The 27,711-nt window shown below is 40.8% G+C and overlaps 1 protein-coding gene across 2 annotated transcripts in view; it reads left to right on the forward strand.

Moving 5' to 3' along the window:
- Window positions 1-27,309, forward strand: part of LOC124884543 (endothelin-converting enzyme-like 1) — a 90,561-nt gene extending 63,252 nt beyond the window's left edge. The window contains exons 12-18 of one of the 2 annotated variants that reach the window (XM_047392499.1): window positions 5,358-5,409; window positions 11,409-11,476; window positions 11,881-12,029; window positions 13,660-13,725; window positions 15,472-15,567; window positions 24,430-24,506; window positions 24,632-27,309. In XM_047392499.1, coding sequence (XP_047248455.1) covers window positions 5,358-5,409; window positions 11,409-11,476; window positions 11,881-12,029; window positions 13,660-13,725; window positions 15,472-15,567; window positions 24,430-24,506; window positions 24,632-24,731 — 608 coding nt within the window. In that variant the 3' untranslated portion in view covers window positions 24,732-27,309. The remainder of the gene's footprint in view (window positions 1-5,357; window positions 5,410-11,408; window positions 11,477-11,880; window positions 12,030-13,659; window positions 13,726-15,471; window positions 15,568-24,429; window positions 24,507-24,631) is intronic. The other variant, XM_047392500.1, reaches the window with a different exon arrangement.
- The last annotated feature ends 402 nt before the right edge of the window (window positions 27,310-27,711 follow it).

Below are 27,711 nucleotides of genomic sequence, written 5' to 3' on the forward strand. Positions count from 1 at the left end.
CTTTGCCTTCGACAACGTATAACTTGTTCTTTGTTCTTCTTAGTAAACTGAACCGGCGACTACCTGGAGGTTACCCAGTCTGGCCCCGGTGGCTTCGTTCAAACACTAACTACGTTTTCAAGGACCTTCCAAGGATTATACCGGCGACTACCTGGAGGTTACCCAGGCTGGCCCCAGTGGCTTCGTTTCGCACTAGCCTTGCTCCTAGGATCTCCCCAGGAAGGACCTTCCACAAGACCTACCCAACGCTGAACTCTGGAACTTCCCCGGCTGGCTGCTTCCGGACCCGGACCTTTCAACCTAACCTGTCCACCCTCCACCTCTCCACTGATGCTTCGCCTGCACTCCAAGCTCTAACCCAAGTAACTAAGAAATCTACTATAACATTGTCTCCATATTCACTTCTTCTCCAGTCCGAATCTCTCTCCTCCTGGCGGATTGCCTACTCCCTCCTAGTAAGAGACATTTCACATTTAAGTTCCAGTTTCGTTACTACCACACTGACCCTAGCTACCTGAACCCATTGTGCTTCCTGAATGGACCATCGGATCTGTGTCTTGGGAGATTGAGGAACTGGTCTCCCGAGCACTAAGGACAGAGCCTGACCCTGGTAACAGGCCTACCAACCGTACGCATGTCTCCGCTGCGGTAAGGTCTAGGGTTATTCAGTGGTTCCACACAGCTAGGTTCTCTGCACATCCAGGGGTAAGCCACACCATTTCCCTGATTAACAGACGTTACTGGTGGCCCTCTTTGCACCAGGACGTCTGGGAATGGGTGCTTGCTTGTACAGTTTGCTTAAGATACAAGAGTAGTAACCAACCCCCAGCTGGTCTACTACAACCTTTGAGCATCCCTAAGCGTCCCTGGTTACATTTAGCTTTAGATTTTGTAACTGGGCTGCCCACTTCCAAGGATATGACAGTCATTTTGTCTATTGTTGACTGTTTCTCCAAGGCTTGTCACTTAGTACCACTTAGAAAGCTTCCCTCGGCGTTGCAAACTGCCATACTTTTGGTCAAGCACGTTTTTCACTTACACGGTATACCACAGGATATTCTGTCTGACCGAGGGCCCCAGTTTATTTCCCATGTTTGGCGACAGTTTTGCTCAGTTTTAGAAGCCAAGGTATCACTGACTTCAGGCCACCATCCCCAATCTAACGGACAAGTAGAGAGACTCAACCAGCAGCTCAAGTCCACACTTAGGTGTGTGACGTCCTCTGCCCCGTTAGACTGGGCCGAGCATCTCCCTTGGGTTGAGTATGCTATTAACTCACAGGTCTCGTCTGCTACAGGAGTTTCCCCCTTTGAAGCCTCATTAGGGTACCAGCCACCTCTGTTCGCGGCTGACGAGGTCGACGTGGCTGTGCCCTCTGTTCGCCATCATGTTCGCAGATGTGATCTGATATGGAGACAAACAGTTCAGGAGCTCAATCGGACTGCGGCCCAGAACAAACATATTGCTGACCGCAAGAGAGGGCCAGCTCCTGACTATCAGCCAGTTATCCTCCCAGGACATCCCTCTCTCAAGGCCATGTCAAAGAAGTTGTCACCTAGGTTTATTGGGTCCTACGTTATTGAGTCCTTAGTCGGTCCCTCTGCCGTTCGCCTCAGGTTGCCTTCCTCTTTACGAGTACACCCTACCTTCCATGTATCTAAAATGGACTGTGGTTCTTGCCCTTCGGCCGAACCACCTTCACCCACCCTAGACCGGTCGGGACACCCGGTTTGGACTGTTTGTCGCATCCTTGACTTCCGTCGGCGTGGATGGGGCTGGCAGTTTCTGGTGGATTGGGAGGGTTGTGGTCCCGAGGATCGTTCTTGGGTTCCTTGATCTTTTATTTGTGACCCCACTTTGATTTCTGATTTCTTTGCTTCCCATCCTTCTGTTTCTGGACCGCCAGATGGCGGTCGTTGAGGGGGGTAATGTCTGGGCTGGAGTTTCTGTTGTATGTTTTTGTCTGTGTTTTTTGACTCCTAGTAGGCGCTAGTGCTCAGCAGTGGTGGAGACAGGTGTTTTCCATCTCGGTGATTGAGTCCTGGAGTACTTAAGCAGGAAGCAGCCAGCATCTCATCGCTCGAGTATTAGCTTCTGTGGTAGCTACTCAGCCAGCCTCGTATTAATTAAGTTTATGTGTACTTTGCCTTCGACAACGTTTAACTTGTTCTTTGTTCTTCTTAGTAAACTGAACCGGCGACTACCTGGAGGTTACCCAGGCTGGCCCCGGTGGCTTCGTTCAAACACTAACTACGTTTTCAAGGATCTTCCAAGGATTATACCGGCGACTACCCGGAGGTTACCCAGGCTGGCCCCGGTGGCTTCGTTTCACACTAGCCTCGCTCCTAGGATCTCCCCAGGAAGGACCTTCCACACACACCTATCCGGCGCCAAGCTCTGGAACTTCCCCGGCTGGCTGCTTCCGGACCCGGATTCTCCAGAGACCATTCAACCTAACGTGTCCACCCTCCACCTCTCCGCTGACACTTCGCCTGCACTCCAAGCTCTAACCCAAGTAACTAAGAAATCATTGGACTTACCATTGTCTCCATATTCACTTCTTCTCCAGTCCGAATCCCTCTCCTCCTGGCGGATTGCCTACTCCCTCCTAGTAAGAGACATTTCACATTTAAGTTCCGGTTTCGTTTATTGTGCCACTTACCTGTCGTTTTTCCTTACAGTTGTTCCTGCACACCATACCGATCCATTCTCCTTAAATAAACCTTTTTTCAAACTTGTACCCGTTTCCCTTGAGCGTGATTCTGCATGTGGGTCAGAGCCATATGTAACACTATGACATCAGAGAGATAAGAGGGACAGACATGTAAAAATATTAAAAAGATTTTAAAATGTATTCAGAAGTGAACCGAAAGACAGTGAAGGGATGTCAGAACTGAAAACATTTGCTCTCTTTTGCCTGTATGAGTTAAAAATCATAATCCGACATTTTTAACCTACTGTAACATGCAATGGATGTCTGACTGATTGCATAAATATGGGCATTACCGTCATGTCTGGATGTCTGGATGGTATGAAAGCATGTTTTACTGTCTCAAGGTTTCATGTTGACAGCATGGGTTTCAACAAAGACAGATGCCTCAAATGAAAAAAGCAGGATTTGACAATTGTATTTATATGACTATTTCATTTTGTGAAGCGGCCTATTTTCACTCCCAGGTTAGTGAAAATTTGTTTCTCAAACAAGGCCAAGGATGATAGGTTGATGCAGGGATTCCTGTTTGTGCCAGTAGATGGAAACAGGATGACTTCAGTCTTTATTCTTTATTATAAATTTAAGAAATTTAAAGCCATCCAATTCCTGATATCGACCAGGCAGTCAAGGAGAGGTTGGAAGGCACATTCACCAGTGTGCTTCAGAGGAAGGTAAAGCAACATAGAAATGATAATGGATGTCATGTTCACAAAAAATAGCCCCTGGAGGCATATAAAGAAAAAAGAAGTCAAAGAATGAAATCTTGTGTGATTTGAAAGCTTCCATCAGAGAGGTAGGAGCTGAGCCATTTGAGGGCTGAGCCTGTGATACCTATCCATTGTTCCAGTCTGAAAATAAGGATCTCATGCAGATGCAAGATCGAATAGGACAAGAAGCACAGTCTCCCCAGAATCCATGGCTACAAAAATATCGTTAAATACCCTCAGCAGAGCAGACCCAGTGCTATGGTGCGATTTAAAACCTTATTCGAACACCTCCAAATAGGTTGATCCTCCAGGATATGTTTTAATTGGGAATCAACTGTTTTTTTCAAATAACTTGGACAAAAAGGGAAGTCTGGAGACTGACCTAAAGTTGGACACCACCAAAGGGTCAAGCAAAGATGAAAACTCTTTAGCACCACACCTCAAGGTCAAACTGCTATTCACAACAGAAAGAACAGGGGGCCCAAAGTAAGAAAGACCTCCTTAAGGAGTTGAGTTGAGACAAAATCAAAGGGTGAACCAGATAGCTCCATGAGGCACATTAGCTGCTCCAAGAAAGACAGAGAAATAGGCTCTGGTGTTCAACCACAACTAAACATGGAAACACAATGGATGGGTCATGAGCTGGTGGAGAAATGAGGGCCCGAGTTTTCACAATTTTGTCTAAAAAGAAGTGGAAATATTTTTCACAGAGTTTGGTGGAAGCTTCCACAGGGGCAGGTTCATTGTGATGAAGTACTCAGAGAAAAGAACTAGAAAAAATAACTCGGGGGTTTTGAGAGTTGGAGACAATAATATCAGAAAGTATTTAGATGTAGCAGCTTTTACAGCTTTCTGATAGCATCACCAGCTATCTTTCAGCAAGAAACCTGCTACCTGCCTTTTCTCCATCTCAATTCCCCCCTCCTGCACTGCTGTCTAATAGCCCAGGTGTCATCATTTAGCTATGGCTTTGATTTGGGCTTTGAATGTCTGGTTTTCACTGGGGCCACACAGTCCAGTTCCACTTCTTATTTTTAACACTAAGTAGTGGCTTTTTTCTGGCCACTCTTCCATAAAGCTCAGGACTATGAAGTGTAAGGCTTATTGTGGCCATATGGACAGATACTCCAGTTTCTGCTGTGGAACTCCTTCAGGGTTACCAGGTCACTTAGTAGAGATGGCCAGACTTCCCTCTCTCCAGACACCTCCTCCAGGTCCTCTGGGGGCAGCCTCGTTGGAGACGACTGTGGCGACTGTGGCTCAGTAGGAAGAGTAGTCGGCTTGCAATCAGAAGGTTGTGGGTTTGATTCCAGCTTCCTCCTGCCATATGTCTATGTGCCCCTGGTCAAGACTCTTGGACTTGGAGGAGCTGATCTTCATCCCAGCCGCTTCACACTCAGCTGCGAACCGCCCCAGTCATCTTGCTGTAGGTCTTGGCTAGAGGGCGCCAGCAGTGTTTGGATAGCAGGCACTGTCTCCATGGGGTAATGGGTGAGTAATGGTAGAAAACAAAATGCTACGAGGACATGTGGTACATCTTTGCTTTTTGAAGCTGCAAATCTATTGGAGCTGCTGCATCCAAATTGGGTTTCATTCAATCTAACCCAATCAGATGAGGTTTTTCCTCTGAAGGACACACCCAAAACCTGCTGGGGCTACTGTATACCTTTTCTGGCCTGAGAACATCTTGGACGACCTTTTGTTCATTTAATTTAAGACAAAAAAATTATTTGAAAGATTTTATGTATCATATCATTTTTTTAATTTGTTTTAAATCCCATTCAAGTAAAGACCTGGACAAATTGTCATTGTCTTCATTTCATTGATATCATTACTCGCTGAGAGAGCCATTGTTATATTCAGGTAAGGTTTTGTCCTAATAAAATTCGGCACAATTGTAACTCTCTAATGTTGTTGTTTTTGTGTCTGTCTCACAGTTTTTCCTGCTGGCATCCTGCAGCCTACTCTTTACAATCCTGAGTTTCCACAGTGAGTATCCCTGCTGTATCTCCACAGAGTCCACAGCTACTCCAAAGCTACAACAAAGGTTGTTAAAGCCTGCCTTGGTCTGGAATCCCTCTGGATCTCCTGATGTCCCAGCACACCTGATTAAACAAATTTAACTGCCCACCAAGAGCTCAATTACTGAACAAGTCACTGCTAATGGAAGAGGTGTCATTGAAAGGTCGTCTCCCTAAATTTAAGCCAGTCGAGTAATTTGACGGTGCGTGAAAGTAGATTGCTGTTTCTGCCTGTTCTGACTGTCACTTGTGTCTTGCTCTCAGAGGAGACTTTTGTAATAGAATATTAATGAATTACAGTAACAGAAATATTGGCCATAACAAGTTGTAACATTCAGTTGCTGTCAGCAGTTAACATACCATCATCCTTAGCTTTGAATAGAATAGAATTTTCCTTTATTTGTCCGTCAGGGGGAAAATTCAAGTGTTTCAGCAGCAAATAAAAGCACAGAGATATATCAAAAAATAAAAAACAATACTGTAAAGAAAAATAGCAGATGCAGATTCTAAGAAACGTACAAGTGCATTAGGATCATGTAAAAATGTATATTTGTGCAAAAATAGACAAGAATATGGAAACCTGTGCAAAGAGAAGCAGGAATGTAAACAATCTACTGGGTTTGTTGGGAGCAGTCATGGTTATACATTCTAACAGCTGCAGGGTGGAATGACCTACCATAATGCTCCTTCGTGCATTTAACATGTAGCAGCCTGTTGCCATAGGAGCTCTTCAGTGCTGTTAAGCGAAGTATGGGGTGGGAGACATTATCCAAGAGTGTTGCTATTTTTGATAGAATTCCCTTGTCTCTTCAGACCTGCGTTGGATTGAGGTGGCATCCTAGGACAGAACTCACCTTTCAGGAGAGCTTATCCAGTCACTTCCTCTCAATGGGTCATCTGTTTTCCAAATTCTGGATTTAAACCCAAACTGTCACACGAAACACCTAGGACACTCAGGAACAGCTGGGAGACCAGCCAAGGTCCACTGTTGAAATGAACTGGAAACTAGGATATGAAAGTTAAAGTCCAAAGTGATGCCAGTTTTACTTCACCATCACTGAAAGTATGCGAACAAATGAAGAAAAGCCTGCTCTAAAATTAAGACTTTTAAATCTTGATTGAAACGTGTCTACTTGGACAAACCAAAGTACTTTTGAACAAATGTGTTTTTCAATGATTCAGCTGCTGACTACAATGACAAAAGGATTCAAGATGCCTTGAAATTAAAGAACAAATGTTTAATTACCACATATGGTGGGGTAAGTACCATGCTATAGGGGTGTTTGGCTGCCAATAGTACTGGTGCATTGCACAAAGTGGACATAATAATAATGAATAATGAAAAAGGAGGTCTGTCTCCAAATTGTGACTCTATCCATAACTCCAAGAGGATGAATCAACATCCAACAAAATTTTAACCAAAAGTTTACTAGATTCAAGAGAAAACAAGATAATTTCACAGAGTTTTCTAGTCATTGTGAAATAAGACACAGAGCAGCACACATTTCTTAAACAACCTTCTTTTTCACTCAACACAACCTTTGTTATCAAAGCTGTTTTTAAAAAAGCAAAAGCTGTAATATTGAGCATCAGTGAAGAAAACATACAAAACTCCTAACTACATCACCTGTAGTTTTACAACTCTGCTGAACAACTCCATAGATACTCACAAACAACAGATAATTAGTCATAGCACCTTGTGCATTCAGCATTTGCTTACATTTTTATGTCTTCATTAGAGGTTATCACCCCTGCTTCTACTAGTGGCAGCTACACATGCAAATCGATTTTAATTAATGACTGTACAAACACACACACACACACACACACACACACACACACGTGTCCCCCTAAAGTTATTACTGCAGTAGCCACAACCTCCCACAATCTCTCACACACACTTTCACACCTCTACACTGATGTTGACTATAATGAAGCATCACACAGCCTGTTAGTTTAGCAAGGGAGTCGGCCCAGTGTGAGGCAGTGTATCGACTAGCTGTCAGAAAGTCATTTTCAGATGTAGCCTTGTGAATAGCCTTAAGTCAGCCCTCTCATTGCTCTCTGAATCTGCATGTACAACACAGACACCCCTCCTGCTCTGCACGAAGGAGAAGGAGGAGTAGCCTGATGTTTTCCGGGATCTGGGGCCACTGGGAGGAACACAGGAAACCTTTGGGCACTTACACAATGATGAAAATGGTTTTGGTTTTTTTCTAGCAATCAAAAACTTGGGAAATTAAGATTTATTTAAGTCACTCTATGGATCTTGCATTGCTTGTGAAACATATATTTGAGCCTTTCCAATTAATCTAAGCAAAGAAAGTTGCCATTACTCTGATCCAAGCAAGGTCTCAAGTACTCGTTTTTTTAATCCAGCTTGGCTCAGCAGAATCTGCAATGAGGACAAAGGGACAAAGGAAAATAAAACCAAGAAGCTGATATTAATGAGACACCTGAAATCAGTCAAATGGCATTTTTATTTCATTTTATTTTATTATTTGCCAGATGCTTTAAAGAGGCATACAACACTAACTTTGAAAAATCAGTAAGATATTAGTGTCCAGAGGGACCTCAACATGTAGTATGTTGAGGACGTATCTCTTGGGGAGCAGCTTTAAGGCTGCCCACTGTAAAAACAAGTCTAGTTATTAGCAAATATTAATACATGTCTAGTTATTATTATCCAAAATATACTTATTTATCTATCACTGCACCAGCTTGGAAACCAGGAACTAAGAGCAATAACTACATCAGTCTTAAATGCCTTATTTGTCAATCTGTATCATTCCTGACACTTCCAGTGCAAACCATCGACGGTATCAGGGGCCTTTCAACCAGCAACTTTCACAGAATTCAAACCACTTCAATAAATTTTATTTAAGCTACAGTGATCGAAATATGTGGTGCTAATAAACCACATGATTTCTAACTACCATTCGATTTAAAATTGCAATCATAAATGTAAGCATGTGAGAGTGTGTGTCTGAGTGTGTGAGGGTAAGTGTAAAACAAGAACAACAAACCATCAAAGGATTTCCCAAGAGGCTATCTTCATCACGCTGTCAGTCTATTCTTTTAACAAGGTGGCTGCTTTGGTTTTTGGTGTTACAACACACGTGGTGGAGAGAATAGTGTATCTTTAAAGAGCCGGGTATTTGAATCTCTCTATGGGACCAAAGTTTTGATTTCATGAGAAAGGAGTTAATTGTTAGTCTCTTTCACCAAAACGTTCTGTGATAAAACCGCAAAGACAAGCTGGCTCTGAGTTCCCTGTGGATATTCATGAATCACAAGTAGATACTGGGGATGTCCCGCACAGCTTTGATCGTTCAAAAAAAAAGCCGGTACTGAAGGATGAAAGGTGTCGTGCTTTGTCAGCACTACGCTTAAAATATGTGGTCTGAATTCTCCCCATCCCATTCTTTTTAAAACAGTGATGGGCGACCTTCCTGTTGCTACTGCAAATGCTTCAAATTTAAATTACTGTTCTCGTTAGAATTGATTTCTAAGTCTTATTTAGGCTTACCCAGTGGCTGGCTGATTGCACAAACTATACATCATCACTACATCAGAACCCCCAACTTTCTAAGTCAGCTTGCCGCTATACAAATCAGCCGATGCGGGCCTGTGAGTACATTGCTTTTGTGAGTCATAGGCATAACAGAGACACGCTGATTTCAACCTTCCCTCACCGCATCGGTCCGAAACACATAAGGTGCCTATTTGCCATCTCTAATCCAGCCTTGAAGTTTTTGGCTTGTATAAACTTTGCTCTCTTGTTTCAGAATCCACTTGTAATTAGAGTTGCCTGGCTTCCAAGAGAATACTGTGCATTTCAAACTAGTACTCCTGGCATAAAGGAAACAACTGCACATTTTTCAATCAACCCTTGGCTGGTGCGAGCTTTTTAGGGAACTGAAGGCTTTCATTGGCAGAAATTGCTCTCACCAGTGGAGCAACAGTAGCTGGACCTTCCAGGCAGGGAGATGTAGGGTTTGTCAGGTCAACCTACCCTCCAGGTACAGGAGGTTATGTCATGCCCCTCCGGGAATAGAGACAAAACAGAAAGAAGGTTTCAAAAGAAAAGTCAACATTTCAGAATAAAAGTCCTGTTTACCTTTTGGGAATGATGCTATGAATGCAAAACTAGAAAACATCAGCTCTAATTCAAGCATTTATCAAACTGCTGCAGTAGTAGCAGCAGTTTGATGTGCAGCTGATCAAACTGTAGCAGCAGATTGATCAGAAGGAGGTTAAAGGAGTTGTACAGAAAGTGACTCAAAATAATTATATATCTTTTATATAAAAGAGATAGATACAGTGCCAGGTTCTAATTTTCCTTTCAATGTTTCCTCGAAGGCAAAAAGAGTTTCTGTTGCAATAGAAATGTCTGATAAGGGTCACACTGGATGAAGACTCATGTAAAAATTCAGCTAGAACATGGATGATCCTTGCAGGGTCTTAAAGACATCTTTAGGTCATTATATGAATAGGCAGAGGCTCTCCATATGTGCAAAATGAGCAAAACCCAACTTGTGACGTTGTGGTTGTTTGTTATCATGTTGGTAGTATATTGGGATGCTGGGTGAAATATGTTGGCGAAAGCAGGTGTTTGAGGACCATAACTTAATGTATAAAAATTAAAAACAGAGCTGGTTTTACACCAACCCAAAAGTCACATCATGTTAGCAGCATCTTAGCTTGGTGAGATGTACTAGTGCACAGTTGCAAAACTCCACTCCTTGAGAATGACTAACCTGCATCTTTTAGATGCATCCCCGCTCCAACATAGCTGAATCAAATGGCTGAATTCCCACATCAGCATGTCCTTCAGCTCTACAGTGGCCTGGTAACGAGCCATTCATTAGACGGGATGAGTCTAAAAAATGCAGTATAGTAGCTCTCAAGGACTTGAGTTGGGCAACCAGGTGCTAGCATGTTGCACCAGGACAACACCCAAAAGAGATGTAACCGTGCGATTGTGGGGTTTGACCCATGCAGTGGAAAGAGCTGTCTTTCTTTGTATAGTATAATTTCAGCTTGACTCAGTCACATGTCAAAGTTTCATGTCAGTGAACCCCAAGTTGTCCTCCAATCTACATATTGGTATATAAATATGTGTGCACTTGTGTGAGAAGATAGATGAATGTGACCCATAGTGTAAAAGTGTTTTGAGTGATCAGTAAAACAAAACAAAAAAGTATGTATATAGGATCTATCGATATACTTTATGTGGTAATGTGGTGGTTATGGAAGGATGCTTCTGATGAGTGCAGACAAGGAATATGTCTGTAGCAGCATCATGAATTCTTTGTTACTGAAGTTTTCCAAACTTACGGCAAATTTAATAGAGAACAAATGAGTGAAAGCGCCTTTAAAAGCACTTTTCTAGATATTTTACAAAGTCAACTAACAAGACATTTCAGGTTGACTTTGCATATCTGTAAAATCCAAGCAGTCTTAAATGTTTTAGTTGATATCAGCTTCATAGGAATGTGTAAGAAAGTCCTCTGGGGGCCATAAACCTGATCTCCCTAAATATGTATCTGCTTGTTCTAACTCTGAACAAAACAGTTAACATTTAATGTCAGGTACTACATGAAACACAATTGTAAGCACATTTCAGGTAAGCACATCAGGTAGCACAAAACAGGAAGGTTAACTTAGCTAGTTTTAGCAAAACGATGAAGCCAAGTTAACTTTCCTGTCCAATTCAAGAGAGAGTTTGACAGAAGTAAGAAAGAGCTGAACAGTGACAGCTACTGTATGTGTGTCAGAAAACTGATTCAGTAAGGAAACAGTTCTAGGTAGCTCTAAAGTTAGCCAACAGTTACCACTGAAAGGACAGTTGACAATTTTAACTTTTTATTTTTTAAAAACCTGCTATTTCTTCCCTGCTACTGTTCAGATATGCCTATGAAGTTCAAATTTCAGTCATTTCCCACATTTCCACTCTGCTCTCAGATCTTTGAACTATGGAGGAATAGGAGCTATCATTGGGCATGAGCTGACGCACGGTTATGATGACTGGGGTAAGACTGACAACCTCTCTGCCCATGTTCTATTACTGAAACATCCTTTATTTTTTACCATTTTACTTCACCTTCATGCAGTGCTTTTCTATTATTTATTAAGTACTTTTGATCCCAGTCAAAACTATGGCTTTACCAGGTTGCTCATCTGATAGCTGCTATTCACCTAACAAGCAAGTGGACAATATAGCTTGGGGGGGTCCGCCTAATGCTTAATTGCAAGATAAAGGGGTTTAGTCTACAAACATAGTAAGAGGAACCTAGAGTATAATCTGCTCTTGCAGCTGCCAAAAATAAAGCAACAGCATGTCTGCCAGTGTCTTGACTGGGAAGAAAAGTTATAGATTATGCTGTTTTCATGCTGATATTCACCATCCCCCCTGCACTTTTGCCCTTCATCTTAGTGATGCAATGGTTCATGTCCCTAGGGGGCCAGTACGACCGCTATGGCAACCTCAAACAGTGGTGGACTCAAGACTCCTACAGAAAGTTTCAGAGGAAGGCTGAATGCATTGTCAAGCTCTACGATAACTTCACTGTGTATAACCAGAAGGTGGGTTTTAACCCACACACCCCAAGTAACACTGATTGGAAAGGCATTTTTTTAAATAATACAATACAGTTGATAGTTCAGATCCTTTGCTGTTATATATTCATTCTTATGGTACTCTCTCTACTCTATCTTTCTTAAGAAAGCATGTCTGTCTTGTATAATGGAGGCTCTCGCAACATATGGTTAAAACTTGCTATACGACTAAGGACTACTGGTCAGAGTGCCCCGGGTATGACCGGTTATGTTTTATTTTGCTATTATTTTACTATTGGAACAAGACAAGGCTAATTGTAACTTCCATATTTTAATTACAAAACATGTAATTATTAAAATATCCCAATCAGAAGAAGGATTCATAAGATAAAAAGAACTTTTCACCAATTTCTTGCTGACCATCCTTGTACTTCTTGCAGGGTTTCAGTCTGTTCTTGATATTTTTCTTGGACCAACGCAGCTTATTTGCTGCCGTTCTTGTAAACATGGCTGTTGTCCAAAAGTCTTCATTTTAATGTGCATCCAGATGTATTCACAAAAACTTGCTGCCAGTGTTGAGCAAGCTCTGCACTGGTGGGACCACATTGTTGTTGTGGGGTCATCTGGAAGAGATTGTTCTGAACTCCTCTTTACTGCTGCTCCACTTTTCAACTTGAAGTTTTTGATGATCAGGGAAATTGTTCTATCTCTTGTAAAATTTAACAGCCAGCTCTTTGCATTGGAGATCATTTTTATGTGAAGTGATTAGGGCTTAACAAATTTCTTTAAAGGTAACTATTGCTAACATCCATCATTGTCAACAGCTGTTTATTCCTACTTAGTAAGGACTCCAGCTGTTAATGTACGAGAGACAGCATAGGCCATGAGCAGATTTGGGATTTTAACCAAGGATCCTCTTGCTGCTAGGCAGCAGTGCTAACAGCATCATCACCATGTTGCCCCCACAGCAGAAGACACTTATGACACTTCATCCACATCTGTTCTGCTTTTATAGCGATCAGTTTGTGGATTGGATTGATGACCTGACTTCAGCTTGACTCTCTTACAGCCTTATTTGTGCTTATGATTGAACAGAAATCAGCTGATCATTATTCCTCTGTCCAAAGTGGGTTTTGTTATAAAATAAAAACCTTTTTTAAAGTTAAATTCCTGAATTAAATCTCTTTACAATGCAGCATTATGCAACGCATCAATCTGCACAATATTCAAACACAATGCGTGAGTTGCAAAGTGTGCAAAACAACACTGGTGTCAAAGCTAACAGTTTTGGGCACGACTGCATAAAGCCAAAACTACCACGTGTTAATTTAGGAAACAGAACAGGAAATGGTTCCAGGAGATCACAATATCAGTCCAAGAACAAATGTGATGACACCTTTTAAACCAGCAATGTCCCATTTATACAGGGTCTTCTAAAATTAAAAAGTCAAAAAATAAAACAAAATACCTGCAGGCTGTTTCGGGTGTAGCTAAATGAACTTGACACAACATGCAGATATAACACTGTAGGATGCAAGCCCCACTGAAGAACTTACTGGTGTTTTGGAGCGTCCGTCTCCTAGCCAGAGTGAACTTGATATTGCAGTTCTTTAAAAAGCTTTTCACTGTTTCTTAATCTCCCTTTCTGTGTGTGTAGGTGAATGGCCGCCTGACATTAGGAGAGAACATAGCTGACATGGGAGGACTAAAATTATCGTACTATGTAAGTTTGAACAATAACTTTGCAGTTATTGTTCAATTTTTCCACCATAGCTTTGAAAAATCAAAATATTCCCATTAATACATTCAGATCAGATCAGATCCTTTGTTTGATTTGAATTATTCTTCATAAACTATTCTACTTTGTCTGTTTAAATGAGAAAAGCTGAACTACACTAGACTCAAGATAAAAGATCTGATTAATTTGAATTTCATTCCTTAAATATTTGAGTTTCCTTAGAAAGAAATTTGTGGATGTTGAATGATTCAGCCAGAATATGATGTCTCCAATGAACTGAAGCGAATTTTATGCTGGCATATACAAATGCTCATTTCCCTACAGTTACAGAGTTTAACATACACAGCAGCCCAAAGTAGTCATTTTAACATTTTGTCACATTACAGTCACAAACTCTTATGTATTTTTGAGGGGATTTAATGTGATAGACAAATAAAACGTTGCACATAATTGTGAAATGGGAGAAAGAAAATACAAATATTTCAGAACTTCAGAAGAATGGGTGCATTTTTATCCCTCATTACTTTGACACCTCTAAATAAAATTTAGTGCCACAGATTTCTGGAGAACTCCCCTAATTACTTAATAGAGTCCTTTGAGGAATTTATTCTCAGCATAAATGCAATTGTTCTGTGAAGGCCTCAGAGGTTTGTTAGAGAACATTAGAGAACAAACAGCCTCTTGAAAACCGAAGAGCACAGCAGACAAGTCAGGGATGAGGTTGTGGAGCAGTTACAGCAAGATTAGGTTATAAAAGAATATATAAACTTTAATCTCACAGAGCTCTGTTCAATTAATTTCTGAACATGGAAACAGAATGGCACAACTGCAAAACTACAAAGACATGGCTGACCACCTAAACCTACCAGGCTAGGACAGCATTACTCACAAGTCCTGTTTGCTGTTTTCCAAAAGCCATGTGTGAGAGACACCAAACATGTAGAAGAAGGTGCTTTAGTCAGGTGAGACCAAACCTGAACTTTTTTATTTACTTGCACAATACTATATGCGATTGAAAACACTTCACATCACCATAACCATAAAGTGAAATATTGGTGGTCGCAGCACCTGCTTTTTTTTCAGCAGGGACAAGGTCAGAGTTCAAGGGAAGATGATTGGAGCTAAATTCAGGGCAATCCTGAAAGCAAATCTCCTAATGGCTACAAAAGACTTGACACTAAGGTGGAGGTTCAACTTCCAGCAGGACAATGAACCTAAACATACAGCCAGAGCTACAATGGAATGGTTTAGATCAGAGTTTATTCATGTGTTTGAATGGCCCAGTCAAAGTCCAAACTTAAATCCAATTTAGAATCTGTGGCAAAGCTTAAAAATTAGCTGTTCACAAAGCTTCTCCTCCCAATCAGACTGAGCTTGATCTGTTTTCTATAGAAGAATGAACAGAATGGGAGAGAAAATGTTTTCTACAACGTGGGACTTGAATCCAAATACATGCCACACTTTTCAGATTGTTATTTACAATTCTACAATACTTTCACATAAATTCCCAATAAAAATGCATTTGTATGTTTTAGTAGCATGCTTTAATGTGAAGCTCTTTGGGTGTTTATTATTTTGTAAGACACTATAACATAACAGGCTATAACAGGCAGTTAATATACCTGGTTTCTGATTTCCCTCTGGAAAATGAGAAACCTTTTAACATCTGAGTTGAAGGTTATTTGTTTTTCTATTTCCTGTCAGTCATTATCTCCTCACTTCTTCTTGCAGGCATATCAGAAATGGGTGAGGGAACATGGTCCAGAGAGGCCCCTCCCTGGCCTAAAATACACCCACGAACAGCTGCTCTTCATAGCCTTTGCTCAGGTACGGAAGCTTCTCTGAAGAATCTGCAGCTCTATTTTTCTTTACATTAGCATATTAAATCATATCAGGTGCCACTCTCAGCTGGAGCTGGAATGTGGAGGGCAGGTTGGAGGTGTCGCATATCAACATTAGCTGATAGATGCATTAAGTATTAGATGGATCAAATCAGCAGTCTTGATGACAGCACGGTGTCTCCAAGCGCCAGACCACCCTTGATCCTTCCAAGTATTACGAGTCATCATTGAAATTCAAAGGTTTCATTGAAATTCATGGCTTAATGTAACCAAGGCAGCACTTTAGAATGCAACGTGGTGTGTTTAAGATCATTTTTTAAAACTCCTGCCCTGAGGGAAGTGTTATGAAAATCAGGAATATGTGCTTACATTCATTTGAAATGTCATATGCGAGTGTGAATAAAACGCTTGAGGCGACACGATTACCTCGACCAAAATTAATGTGGCCCTCCAACCTGCGCAGCAGGCTGACACACATGCCTTTCAAACATAATGACTTATTAGGTCTGACTTTAAAAACAAAGTTCAGGGAAATGTGGTCATCATAGCAGGAGGATTTTATAAGTAATAATCACAAATAAATTGCATTTTTTTCTTTAGTTAATTTGTTATCCATTGTATAAAACTAAGAAAAAATCCAAATCACAATGTTACTCAGTGTTCGATCGCATCCTAAATAAAGAAAGATGAAAGACAGAAAGCCATATTACATTCCTTTTTTTATCAACATTCCTGCTGGCTGCGTACAGAAGGGGACAGATGCATTAGTCTGGAAAAGATGTGTAAAAAGCTTCAAACTAATTATTTCTTTATTGCAGTAGCATAATTCCACCCTGAACAACTTCTAAAAATGAAAGCTTTTTCTCTTAGGCCAACCTTTGACTACATTTTTGTTTTTAACACAGCGGCACAGTTGCTGGTACCCCTAAGAGTCTGTTTAATATAAAAGTAACAGAAGAATTGTTTCAATTTACATAATACCTATTTTAAGTCGATCTGAGTTTAGAGGAACTTCTCCTACTTGGTTAGGTGTAAAACAGCGGATGAATATGTGGAAAAGTGCATTCTTACTGTTAAGTATAGTGAAGGATGTGTGATGCTGTGAGCCAGTTTCTTTTCTAAAGGCACCGAACGGCTTGGGAAACTTGTTAGCATGTAGAGCATCTAAACACCTTGTTAGTTAACCAGATTTTAAATAAATGACTGGTGGACTCTGTCAGGAAACCAAAAATGTGTCATCATTGGGTCCTTCATGGATAATGATCCAAAACATGTGGTTCAGAAACACAAAATCAACCGTCTCCTATGGCCATCTCAGTCCCCAGGACCTAAATCCTGTAGTTAATCTGAGCAGAAGAGAAGGGAGTATCAGAGAGGACCAGAATTCTGGACCATCTAGAGCACATATGTCAAAGTCAAGGCCCGCGGGCCGGAGTCGGCCCGCGAATTAATTATCTATTGCCCTCTGGATGATATTTAATTACTATTAGAACCGGCCCGCAGGCCACAGGCGTCCGCTGGCGTTTTGCACGCACCAACACTACATTCCCCACAATGCAACGGTAGTCCGCGAAGTCACTGTAGCATGCACAAGCGGCTTCATTGTTCATCAGCAATCACAGCAGAGATCAACTTTCAGGTACCCCCCTCCTCAAACATGGCTAAACGTAAGGTGGACGCTGAGAACAGGGGGTTTCAAGCCAGGTGGGAGGCAGAGTACATGTTCACGGAGGCAAAAGGCAAACCTGTGTGTCTTCTGTGTGGAGAACGTTTGGCTGTAATTAAAGAATATAATGCAATATAAAGTTTATAATGCACACACTTTTATTTATGTATTCATCTTGATATTAAGAAACATACTTTGTATTTCAAACCAATTAAATTTTTCGCTGTTTGCCTGTTGAAAATGTTTCCACTTGAGGTTACTGACAGAGCCATAACAAAATATTGCTTTTATTCATTTAATTATTAAATAATGTACTCTGTGTTAAGTCTTGGTTCAATAGGCTATGTGCAATCATTTCAATATGTTTTAATAAACATTGAACCAGTCTGGCCCTTGGCTTGTAGCAAATTTGGTTTTTTGGCCCTCGGTGTATTTGACTTTGACATCCCTGATCTAGAGAGATTGTGCAAAGATTTCTCTCACTTCCAGCAGAAAACTAAATGGTGAGCTTCTAGCTTTTCTTAGATTTCCATCAAATTAAACTGTTGGCATTGCTGAAGCAAGAGACAAACTTTTGGAAATGTTGAATTGAAACAATAATAGGACACCAGAAATATCCATGAAAACATTGGATTGTCTTTGTATCTTTGCAGTAGAAGAGCCCAAAGTGTTCCATGCAGCACCTCCAATATCCAGCTACCAAAACAACAGATATGAAGGCTCTCAGTAAATGCTATAGACCTAAACTAACAGCCAACAGTTCCATGTGCAAGGTGCAGAGACATTCCTTTGTGCACTTCTCTATCCCTACTGCTGTCTGCAGCCTAATTGCATCTGTTCAGCCAGTGAGACAGGAGATGGAGGTGGAAATACTGTAGTTTTCTCTCAATTTTGTTCCTACTCTACAGTCATGCCTTAAAGGTTGTGCAATGACACAAAAGACTAACATTTTCTGACAAAGGATTTTTTTTTTTGCATTTTTTACAACATCCTCAAGTACAATTAAAACATTCATGAAGGCTATTATATGCACATCTATCAAAGAATGAGTATTTAGTGTTGAAACGTAATTTTCATACATTTCAGAGTTCACTCTTAATGTCTAGATCTCAACTTCTAGGCCAATTCCTGACCCAGTGTGGTCTATTCTTTTCTTATTGGTGCTTGGAGTTAATCAAAATTTGTTGGTTTTGGGACAGTTTCATCTGTCCTTAGTTTTTATAAGCTAAGAAAGCACCTTGCAATGAGTTAATATGCATCTAACCACTCTGCATGTAGCTGCCGAAACTTCTGGCCATGTTTGAACATCTCTCGTCAAATTATTTGTTGGGTTACACCTTTAAAAACATCTTTCTCCATCTCTTGGTTGCAAATTTGCTCAGAATAAAAAATTATTTTAAATGACTTTTTTCTCCATTTTTATTTTTTAAATTATTTTCAAATTTTGAAAAATAATTTAATAAAAATATATTTAATAAAAGCACAGCAGAAAATACCAAGAAAAGCACTACATGACCAGAACTACTGTTCAAGGGGCTTCCAGTAAAGCTCTGTTCTTTATTTTTGTGTTGTGACTATGAGTCTAAATATATTATTTAATATTAATACCTTAATATTTATTAAATAATATTTCGGTCTGTTAAGGGTTGTCCTGTGAATACCAGCCTGGTAAGTCGATGGTATTAGGACAAAATCAAAAGGGTGAGCCAAGCTGTGACATTATTGAACAGCATAAACTCTGCACACATGGAATGAATTCACACAATTTCTTAAAATACAAGAATTTATTAACAAAAATAAGTCAACTCAAAGTCAAACATATTTCAATCAACAAACTCTTTACTATGCTAAAACAATCCAACTAAACTACCAAGCATAATTAAAGAATAACGAAGACTAATGGGCTATGTACAATATAAACAAGTTGATTAAAGATGATTGAAAACCATGACCAAAAAGAGTGATGAAACATTACAATGCAATGTTTATGTTTGAGAACCAAGGATTATCTTGAAGAATCTGGAAGTGAAGTTAAGTTAGTCTTGGAACCAACTTAGGCAATAATCAGCAGACCTTTAGACAACCATTCACAATGCAAGATCAGATAAAATATTATTTAAATAAAATAATGTTTTAAAGAATGATCTGCTTAATAAAACCAACCTTCTGGATGACTAATTCTCAACGGAGCCATATCTTTTCTGGAGAAAGTATGAAACGTGCTGAGGAGGAGTTGTCCGGCGACGACGAAGTTTGAAAAAAGCTCTGTGAACAAAGGGTTAGCTTCCAGCTTACCTCCGTAGCTGTGGGAGGGGGGCGGCTTGTTCTGTCGGGCCGCCAACGGCACAGTTGCTACAGTGATGCGGCTCGCTCTGTCCTTCCTTCAGACTGGAAAACCGCTCCACTCGGCGTCGTAGCGACAAGGTCTCTGCAAGGAACTCTAGAAACAGTTTGATTCTGTAGATGTCAGGGAGAAAGTCAAGCAACGCTTGTACCTTAATTAGCCCGTTCATGAATGAATACCGGATACACAAACAATATTTCATTCGTACTTAACTTAATGCATATGATCAGTGATCGTATGACATTCTTGGATCCAGTGGAAGAGTTATGTCTGTTTGCCAGCAAAGAGACATTAGCGCGCTGTGTCCCTCCTGCCACCGGCGTGGAAGAGACAGGATGTAGCAAGAACGTTGCTTTTATTTGGACAGTGACGTCACAGGAAGTCCGCAGTTACCCCGTTTCCTGGCTGTGCCGGAAGTAGGTTCGATGCAATTTATTATGAAAGTTCCAGAAAAGTCTGTATTGGCCTTTCACATTGTGACTGTGGTCCCAACATTTGTTTTATTGTTACACAGGGATGCTTCTAAGCTCAATACAACAAAACTAAAATAAATAAAACAAAGCAAAGAGCAGTGAATTTCTTGCAGTGTCCTAGATCAGGTAAGGTATATCCATGTTAAAAGGCATATATCATGTTTTTTCATAACTTTTTCTTTTCAGTTATGCTCCAGCTTGTAGCTATTGAGACTTGTATTTATTTTCCATAACCACTATTGAAATATCTAGAAAGTCGTAACAGAAATACAGGTCCTTCTCAAAATATTAGCATATTGTGATAAAGTTAATTATTTTCCATGATGTCATGATGAAAATTTAACATTCATATATTTTAGATTCATTGCACACTAACTGAAATATTTCAGGTCTTTTATTGTCTTAATACGGATGATTGTGGCATACAGCTCATGAAAACCCAAAATTCCTATCTCACAAAATTAGCATATTTCATCCGACCAATAAAAGAAAAGTGTTTTTAATACAAAAAACGTCAACCTTCAAATAATCATGTACAGTTATGCACTCAATACTTGGTCGGGAATCCTTTTGCAGAAATGACTGCTTCAATGCGGCGTGGCATGGAGGCAATCAGCCTGTGGCACTGCTGAGGTCTTATGGAGGCCCAGGATGCTTCGATAGCGGCCTTTAGCTCATCCAGAGTGTTGGGTCTTGAGTCTCTCAACGTTCTCTTCACAATATCCCACAGATTCTCTATGGGGTTCAGGTCAGGAGAGTTGGCAGGCCAATTGAGCACAGTGATACCATGGTCAGTAAACCATTTACCCGTCGTTTTGGCACTGTGAGCAGGTGCCAGGTCGTGCTGAAAAATGAAATCTTCATCTCCATAAAGCTTTTCAGCAGATGGAAGCATGAAGTGCTCCAAAATCTCCTGATAGCTAGCTGCATTGACCCTGCCCTTGATAAAACACAGTGGACCAACACCAGCAGCTGACACGGCACCCAGACCCTCACTGACTGTGGGTACTTGACACTGGACTTCTGGCATTTTGGCATTTCCTTCTCCCCAGTCTTCCTCCAGACTCTGGCACCTTGATTTCCGAATGACATGCAGAATTTGCTTTCATCCGAAAAAAGTACTTTGGACCACTGAGCAACAGTCCAGTGCTGCTTCTCTGTAGCCCAGGTCAGGCGCTTCTGCCGCTATTTCTGGTTCAAAAGTGGCTTGACCTGGGGAATGTGGCACCTGTAGCCCATTTCCTGCACGCGCCCGTGCACGGTGGCTCTGGATGTTTCTACTCCAGACTCAGTCCACTGCTTCCGCAGGTCCTCCAAGGTCTGGAATCGGCCCTTCTCCACAATCTTCCTCAGGGTCCGGTCACCTCTTCTCGTTGTACAGCGTTTTCTGCCACACTTTTTCCTTCCCACAGACTTCCCACTGAGGTGCCTTGATACAGCACTCTGGGAACAGCCTATTCGTTCAGAAATTTCTTTCTGTGTCTTACCCTCTTGCTTGAGGGTGTCAATAGTGGCCTTCTGGACAGCAGTCAGGTCGGCAGTCTTACCCATGATTGGAGTTTTGAGTGATGAACCAGGCTGGGAGTTTTAAAGGCCCCAGGCATCTTTTGCAGGTGTTTAGAGTTAACTCGTTGATTCAGATGATTAGGTTCATAGCTCGTTTAGAGACCCTTTTAATGATATGCTAATTTTGTGAGATAGGAATTTTGGGTTTTCATGAGCTGTATGCCAAAATCATCCGTATTAAGACAATAAAAGACCTGAAATATTTCAGTTAGTGTGCAATGAATCTAAAATATATGAATGTTAAATTTTCATCATGACATTATGGAAAATAATTAACTTTATCACAATATGCTAATATTTTGAGAAGGACTTGTATAGCTAGCACAGGGCAGCTGTGAATTAAGACAAACGTTTCTGAAGAGTGATGACATGACATTTGAAACACTGACCTTTGACGTCAGTGCATCACACAGTGGCCACTTGAGGCTAAAGAAGTGTCTATGGATCACATTGAGTTCATAAAGGTTCGTATAATGATTTACCCGGTTTGGAGGAGAAAGTCACAAGTTGTGTTGCAACAGGTACTAGGAGACCTAACAAACTGGCACCCTATGCAGAAATCTAAAAGCAATTTGTCTTTAATAAACCACATTGGTAAATGACATCATTGTGACATAAGCTGTAATTCGGAAAAGTTAAATTCTGGCAGCATTTAGAAAGATGTTGTAATTTCTTCTCCAGATGTGACCAGCAGTGTTACTCTGATACACTGGCATGCATCAGCACTTCTATTTCTCACTACAACTCTGTGTCTAGAATAGTTGAATAGTTTGCTTTATATTAGTGATACATACAGGAGTTGGACAATGAAACTGAAACACCTGTCATTTTAGTGTGGGAGGTTTCATGGCTAAATTGGACCAGCCTGGTAGCCAGTCTTCATTGATTGCACATTGCACCAGTAAGAGCAGAGTGTGAAGGTTCAATTAGCAGGGTAAGAGCACAGTTTTGCTCAAAATATTGAAATGCACACAACATTATGGGTGACATACCAGAGTTCAAAAGAGGACAAATTGTTGGTGCACGTCTTGCTAGCGCATCTGTGACCAACACAGCAAGTCTTTGTGATGTATCAAGAGCCACGGTATCCAGGGTAATGTCAGCATACCACCAAGAAGGACGAACCACATCCAACAGGATTAACTGTGGATGCAAGAGGAAGCTGTCTGAAAGGGATGTTCAGGTGCTAACCCGGATTGTATCCAAAAAACATAAAACCACGGCTGCCCAAATCACGGCAGAATTAAATGTGCACCTCAACTCTTCTGTTTCCACCAGAACTGTCCGTCGGGAGCTCCATAGGGTCAATATACACGGCCGGGCTGCTATAGCCAAACCTTTGGTCACTCATGCCAATGCCAAACGTCAGTTTCAATGGTGCAAGGAGCGCAAATCTTGGGCTGTGGACTATGTGAAACTATATTGTTCTCTGATGAGTCCACCTTTACTGTTTTCCCCACATCCGGGAGCGTTACGGTGTGGAGAAGCCCCAAAGAAGCGTACCACCCAGACTGTTGCATGCCCAGAGTGAAGCATGGGGGTGGATCAGTGATGGTTTGGGCTGCCATATCATGGCATTCCCTTGGCCCAATACTTGTGCTAGATGGGCGTGTCACTGCCAAGGACTATCGAACCATTCTTGAGGACCATGTGCATCCAATGGTTCAAACATTGTATCCTGAAGGCGGTGCCGTGTATCAGGATGACAATGCACCAATACACACAGCAAGACTGGTGAAAGATTGGTTTGATGAACATGAAAGTGAAGTTGAACATCTCCCATGGCCTGCACAGTCACCAGATCTAAATATTATTGAGCCACTTTGGGGTGTTTTGGAGGAGCGAGTCAGGAAACGTTTTCCTCCACCAGTATCACGTAGTGACCTGGCCACTATCCTGCAAGAAGAATGGCTTAAAATCCCTCTGACCACTGTGCAGGACTTGTATATGTCATTCCCAAGACGAATTGACGCTGTATTGGCCGCAAAAGGAGGCCCTACGCCATACTAATAAATTATTGTGGTCGAAAACCAGGTGTTTCAGTTTCATTGTCCAACCCCTGTACATGGGTTTGCAAGTCGCACTTTTCTCCATATAATCAATCCACTCATTAACGCTTTAACTATATAACATTACAGTAATGAAGCTGCCAAAGCATTATTTGGCGGACATCAGCAGATATTATTCTGGCAGAGGACACATTAGATATCAATAAAATGCTGTACCAGAAAGCATTTACTTACCTGCTAACTTTATGCTCACAAACAACAGCTGGGGTCACATCATGGCTGAGCCGTACTTGAGACACCTCTCCTAACCGAGGCATGAACTGTTGTGTTCTCTTGGGTTTGGGTTGTTTCTTCTCTTCATTCCATGATTCAAGTTGGTTAATGATAAAGGAGAAAAAAGTCCACACACACGATATAGACGGCCTATGGTGGGTTTAGTGTGCTTAGTCCATCTTTTTTGTGTTGCCAGTAAGCAGCCACACATCCTTTTGACATATTCCTTTTAAAGAGGTATTTTTAAATTAAGAAAACAGTTTGATGTCTGTTCACAGCCTTAGAGAGCAACCTGCTTCAAGATTCTGGTGGTACGTCATCGTAGTACGTTCCTGTTTTAGTGGGAGTAACTCCAAAGGCTGTTTTTTGTCAAACTGTGTTTTAAACTTATGTTATAAAATCAATGAGCACAGACTGTGATTTATTTATCTTTAGTGTTTTTACTATGTTTAGGTTTTCTAGCTCCAAAATGATAAATGCACTTCAAGTCACTGTTGTGTTGTTTTTTCCGTGTCAGAACTGGTGCATGAAGAGAAGATCTCAGTCCATCTATCTGCAGCTGCTCACTGACAAGCATGCACCAGAGCACTACAGGTGACATGGGTTTATGTAATTTTATGTTTTGAAAAATCATTCTACTATAAAGTAGTCATGAACATTGAGATATGTTACACATTCCACTTCACCTTTCACCTTTTTTCTGTTTGCTTCACCTGCAGGGTGCTTGGCAGTGTTTCACAGTTTGATGAGTTTGCCCGTGTTTTCCATTGTCCCAGAGGATCTCCAATGAACCCTGTGGAAAAATGTTCCGTTTGGTGACCCAGTGACTCTGGATTTTTAAGCTCCCTGCAAAACTCACCTTTTCCTCAAACACATCACACATTCTCAAAGCTCATCGGGGAGAAAACGGAGTGTATAAACCCCTGCATATGGACCCACATCGTCATCGTCAGTGACTGAGTCCACGCTGGTCAAACCAAGCATGGGTCACATGACTGTTGCTTGTGTACATACTGTATGTCATGTGATTATAAATATTTTTCTATGTTTGAATTTATTTTGAAATCATCTATTTTTCTATTTAGCAGATATCTCATACATCATCTGTAGGATTCAGAGAGTTTAGGCGTCATGTTCTCTTGTTTGTTTCTCCGTAAATAAGAATTATTTCACATGAACTGAAAAATGCCCAATCTGAGGTGAATATGGATTTTTAGCACCTTTGTGGCAGCCAAACAATCAGGAAGTATCCATCTGCAGGGATTGCTCTCAGTCCCCCCACCATTTTGCTATTATAACCTGTTATTAAGCCTAATAGTAACCGGGCTGCAGCTAAATTTATATTTCTATTATCCCACAGTAAAAGCCAAATATTTACATACATTATAAAAAGATGCATAACATTTTTTTTCTCAATCTATGGTATTAGATCTCACTAAACCTTTTCCATTTTCGGTCACTTAGGATTATCAAACTTATTTCTATTCTCCAAAATCCAGGATAATAATAGATTTTTTCTTTAGAATTTTCAAATTTCTTTCTACAAACCCAGATGTCAACATGTACTAAGATTGCTACGTGTCTAAAATATTGGGCACACGCAGATGATGCTTTCATGGCTTTGTAACCTCCGAACAAATTAATTCACGACATCTGAGTTCAGTGGAGCCACACCTGTGGATGTATTTTCCTTGACATCATGGGAAAAATCTAAAGATATCAGGCAGATAACTGCGGACTTCCACAAGTCTGGTTAGTCCTTGGGTACAATTTCTAGATACCTGAAGGTGCCACATTTAGAGATGAACGTCCCAGAGAACAACATGTTTTGGTGTGAAATGTGCGTATCAACCCCAGAACAGCAGCAAAAGACCTTGTGAAGATGCTGCTGAAGCTAGTAGGAGAGTCATTATCCACTGTAAAATGAGTCCTGAACCTACATGGGCTTAAATGGCATTCAAAAAGTACAAATGGACTTATGGAAAAGACCATCATTTTAAGAGACATGTCCTGTGATCTGATGAAATCATCCCAACTGTGAAGCACAAAGGTGGCAGCATCATGTTGTGTGTATTGCAACATCTAAAGACATCAGCCAGAAAGTTTAAGTTTGGGTACAAATGAATCTTTCAGATTGACAATGACCCTATGTATAATGCCAAATTAGTAACAAATTGGCTTAAGGACAACAAAATTAAAGTTTGGGAGTGGCCACCACAAATCTCTGATCTCAGGGGGTTTGGGGGCAGATCTGAAATGGCACCAGTTACACTAGTTCTGTCAGGAACGGGTCAAACTTCCAGCAAACTATTGTGAGTACGTTGTGGAAAGAAAACCCAAAACGTTTGACCTAGCTCATTCAGTTAGTTTAAAGGCAATTCTACCAAGCATTAAACAAGTGCACGTAAACCTCAGAATTTAACGAAAGCTTTAAGAAAACAAACAAAAAATATTATTCTGGCATGTAGCAAATAGGAATAATATTTTTCTGCTAAATTTAACTGATCTAAACAGAAAAAGATTAAGTCTAATTTAATGACAGTAAGAAAAAAGGTAGTTTTGTTTATTCACATTTGTATTAAAATATGTCTTTAGTGAACTGGAGAACTTTGAACAGACTTGTCCTTTCCAACACACCAACTGGAAATGATATCATGCGTGAACTGAAAGGCCTTTCAGACAGTAAGGCCTCAAAATGGTGTTTGGACTTAGAGCGATGTTGAGAACCTGGAGCTAAAGCTGCATATTCTTGAAAATGTAGGCATTCTCCCACTCTGGTGTTGGAATTGTTTAATTTGTGTTGCAACGCTACCCTCTTGTGGCCACTGAGAGCAATGGTCAGTGTTCAGCTCGTCTCGACTGTTGTAATCAATGTTTGCCTGCATTGGTCTCTTGTTACTGTGAGTGTTTGTGAGGTTTTTTAAAGACTTGTTGACTCACGCTGAGTAATTTTCTCAGGATTTGTAGCAAAGGGCAGCACCAAAGAGAGAAATCTTCTCTTCAAGCAATGCTGCCAAGACACAGGAGAAGAAGAACAGTGTTCTATTGGAGGTTGTATGTTACATGTAACTCATCACAGAAACCAACATCATGGTCCAACTGTAATTATGGAGAATCATACATTTGTACACAGTGTTTTCTATAAAGAATTTGTTAAGGCAAAAACAGAAGAATCTTTGTACAGTGAAGTATATCAGATGTAATGGTTGTTGAAGTGAGTGCATGTTTCCATCCAGACCAGCATTCAATTCTGATCAATTAACATGAAGGATCACACACGCACACCTCAGTGTACAGCTGCTAACTCACATGTGGCTGCTCTCTCTTCCTCTCTGTTGGCCGCTGTTTAATGTTCTAATAAAACAGGATCACTGCCTGTGTCCAGGTGGTTGGCTAATCTGTGCCACTGTGTTTTCAGTTGTGTCCTCACAAGCTTGGAGTGAAACCCGGTGACTCTTGGCGTAACATGATCGGGCTCTCCCACTCTGCCTCTGGATTGTTAATGTCATGCAAAACTCAGCAGAAATCCAGCGCAAGCTGTGCAAACTAGAAGGTTGTTTTATTTAACATACAGAGACTTGCACAAGTTTTAATATCACATGAACCTATTTACATTTTGTGACATTACGACAACAAACTTCAGTGCATTTTAATTTGGATTTTATTTGCTAGACCAACACCAAGTAGTTCAGAGTTTTGAGGTGGAGATTGGTGCGCATAAAACTATGGAAGCAAATCGTTACCATATTTCAAATGAAAAAGCATTTCCAGAAATGCTTTTTCATTTTAAGAATGTGGC

The sequence above is a fragment of the Girardinichthys multiradiatus genome, chromosome 18 (assembly GCF_021462225.1).
Source record: "Girardinichthys multiradiatus isolate DD_20200921_A chromosome 18, DD_fGirMul_XY1, whole genome shotgun sequence".
Taxonomy (NCBI): domain Eukaryota; kingdom Metazoa; phylum Chordata; class Actinopteri; order Cyprinodontiformes; family Goodeidae; genus Girardinichthys; species Girardinichthys multiradiatus.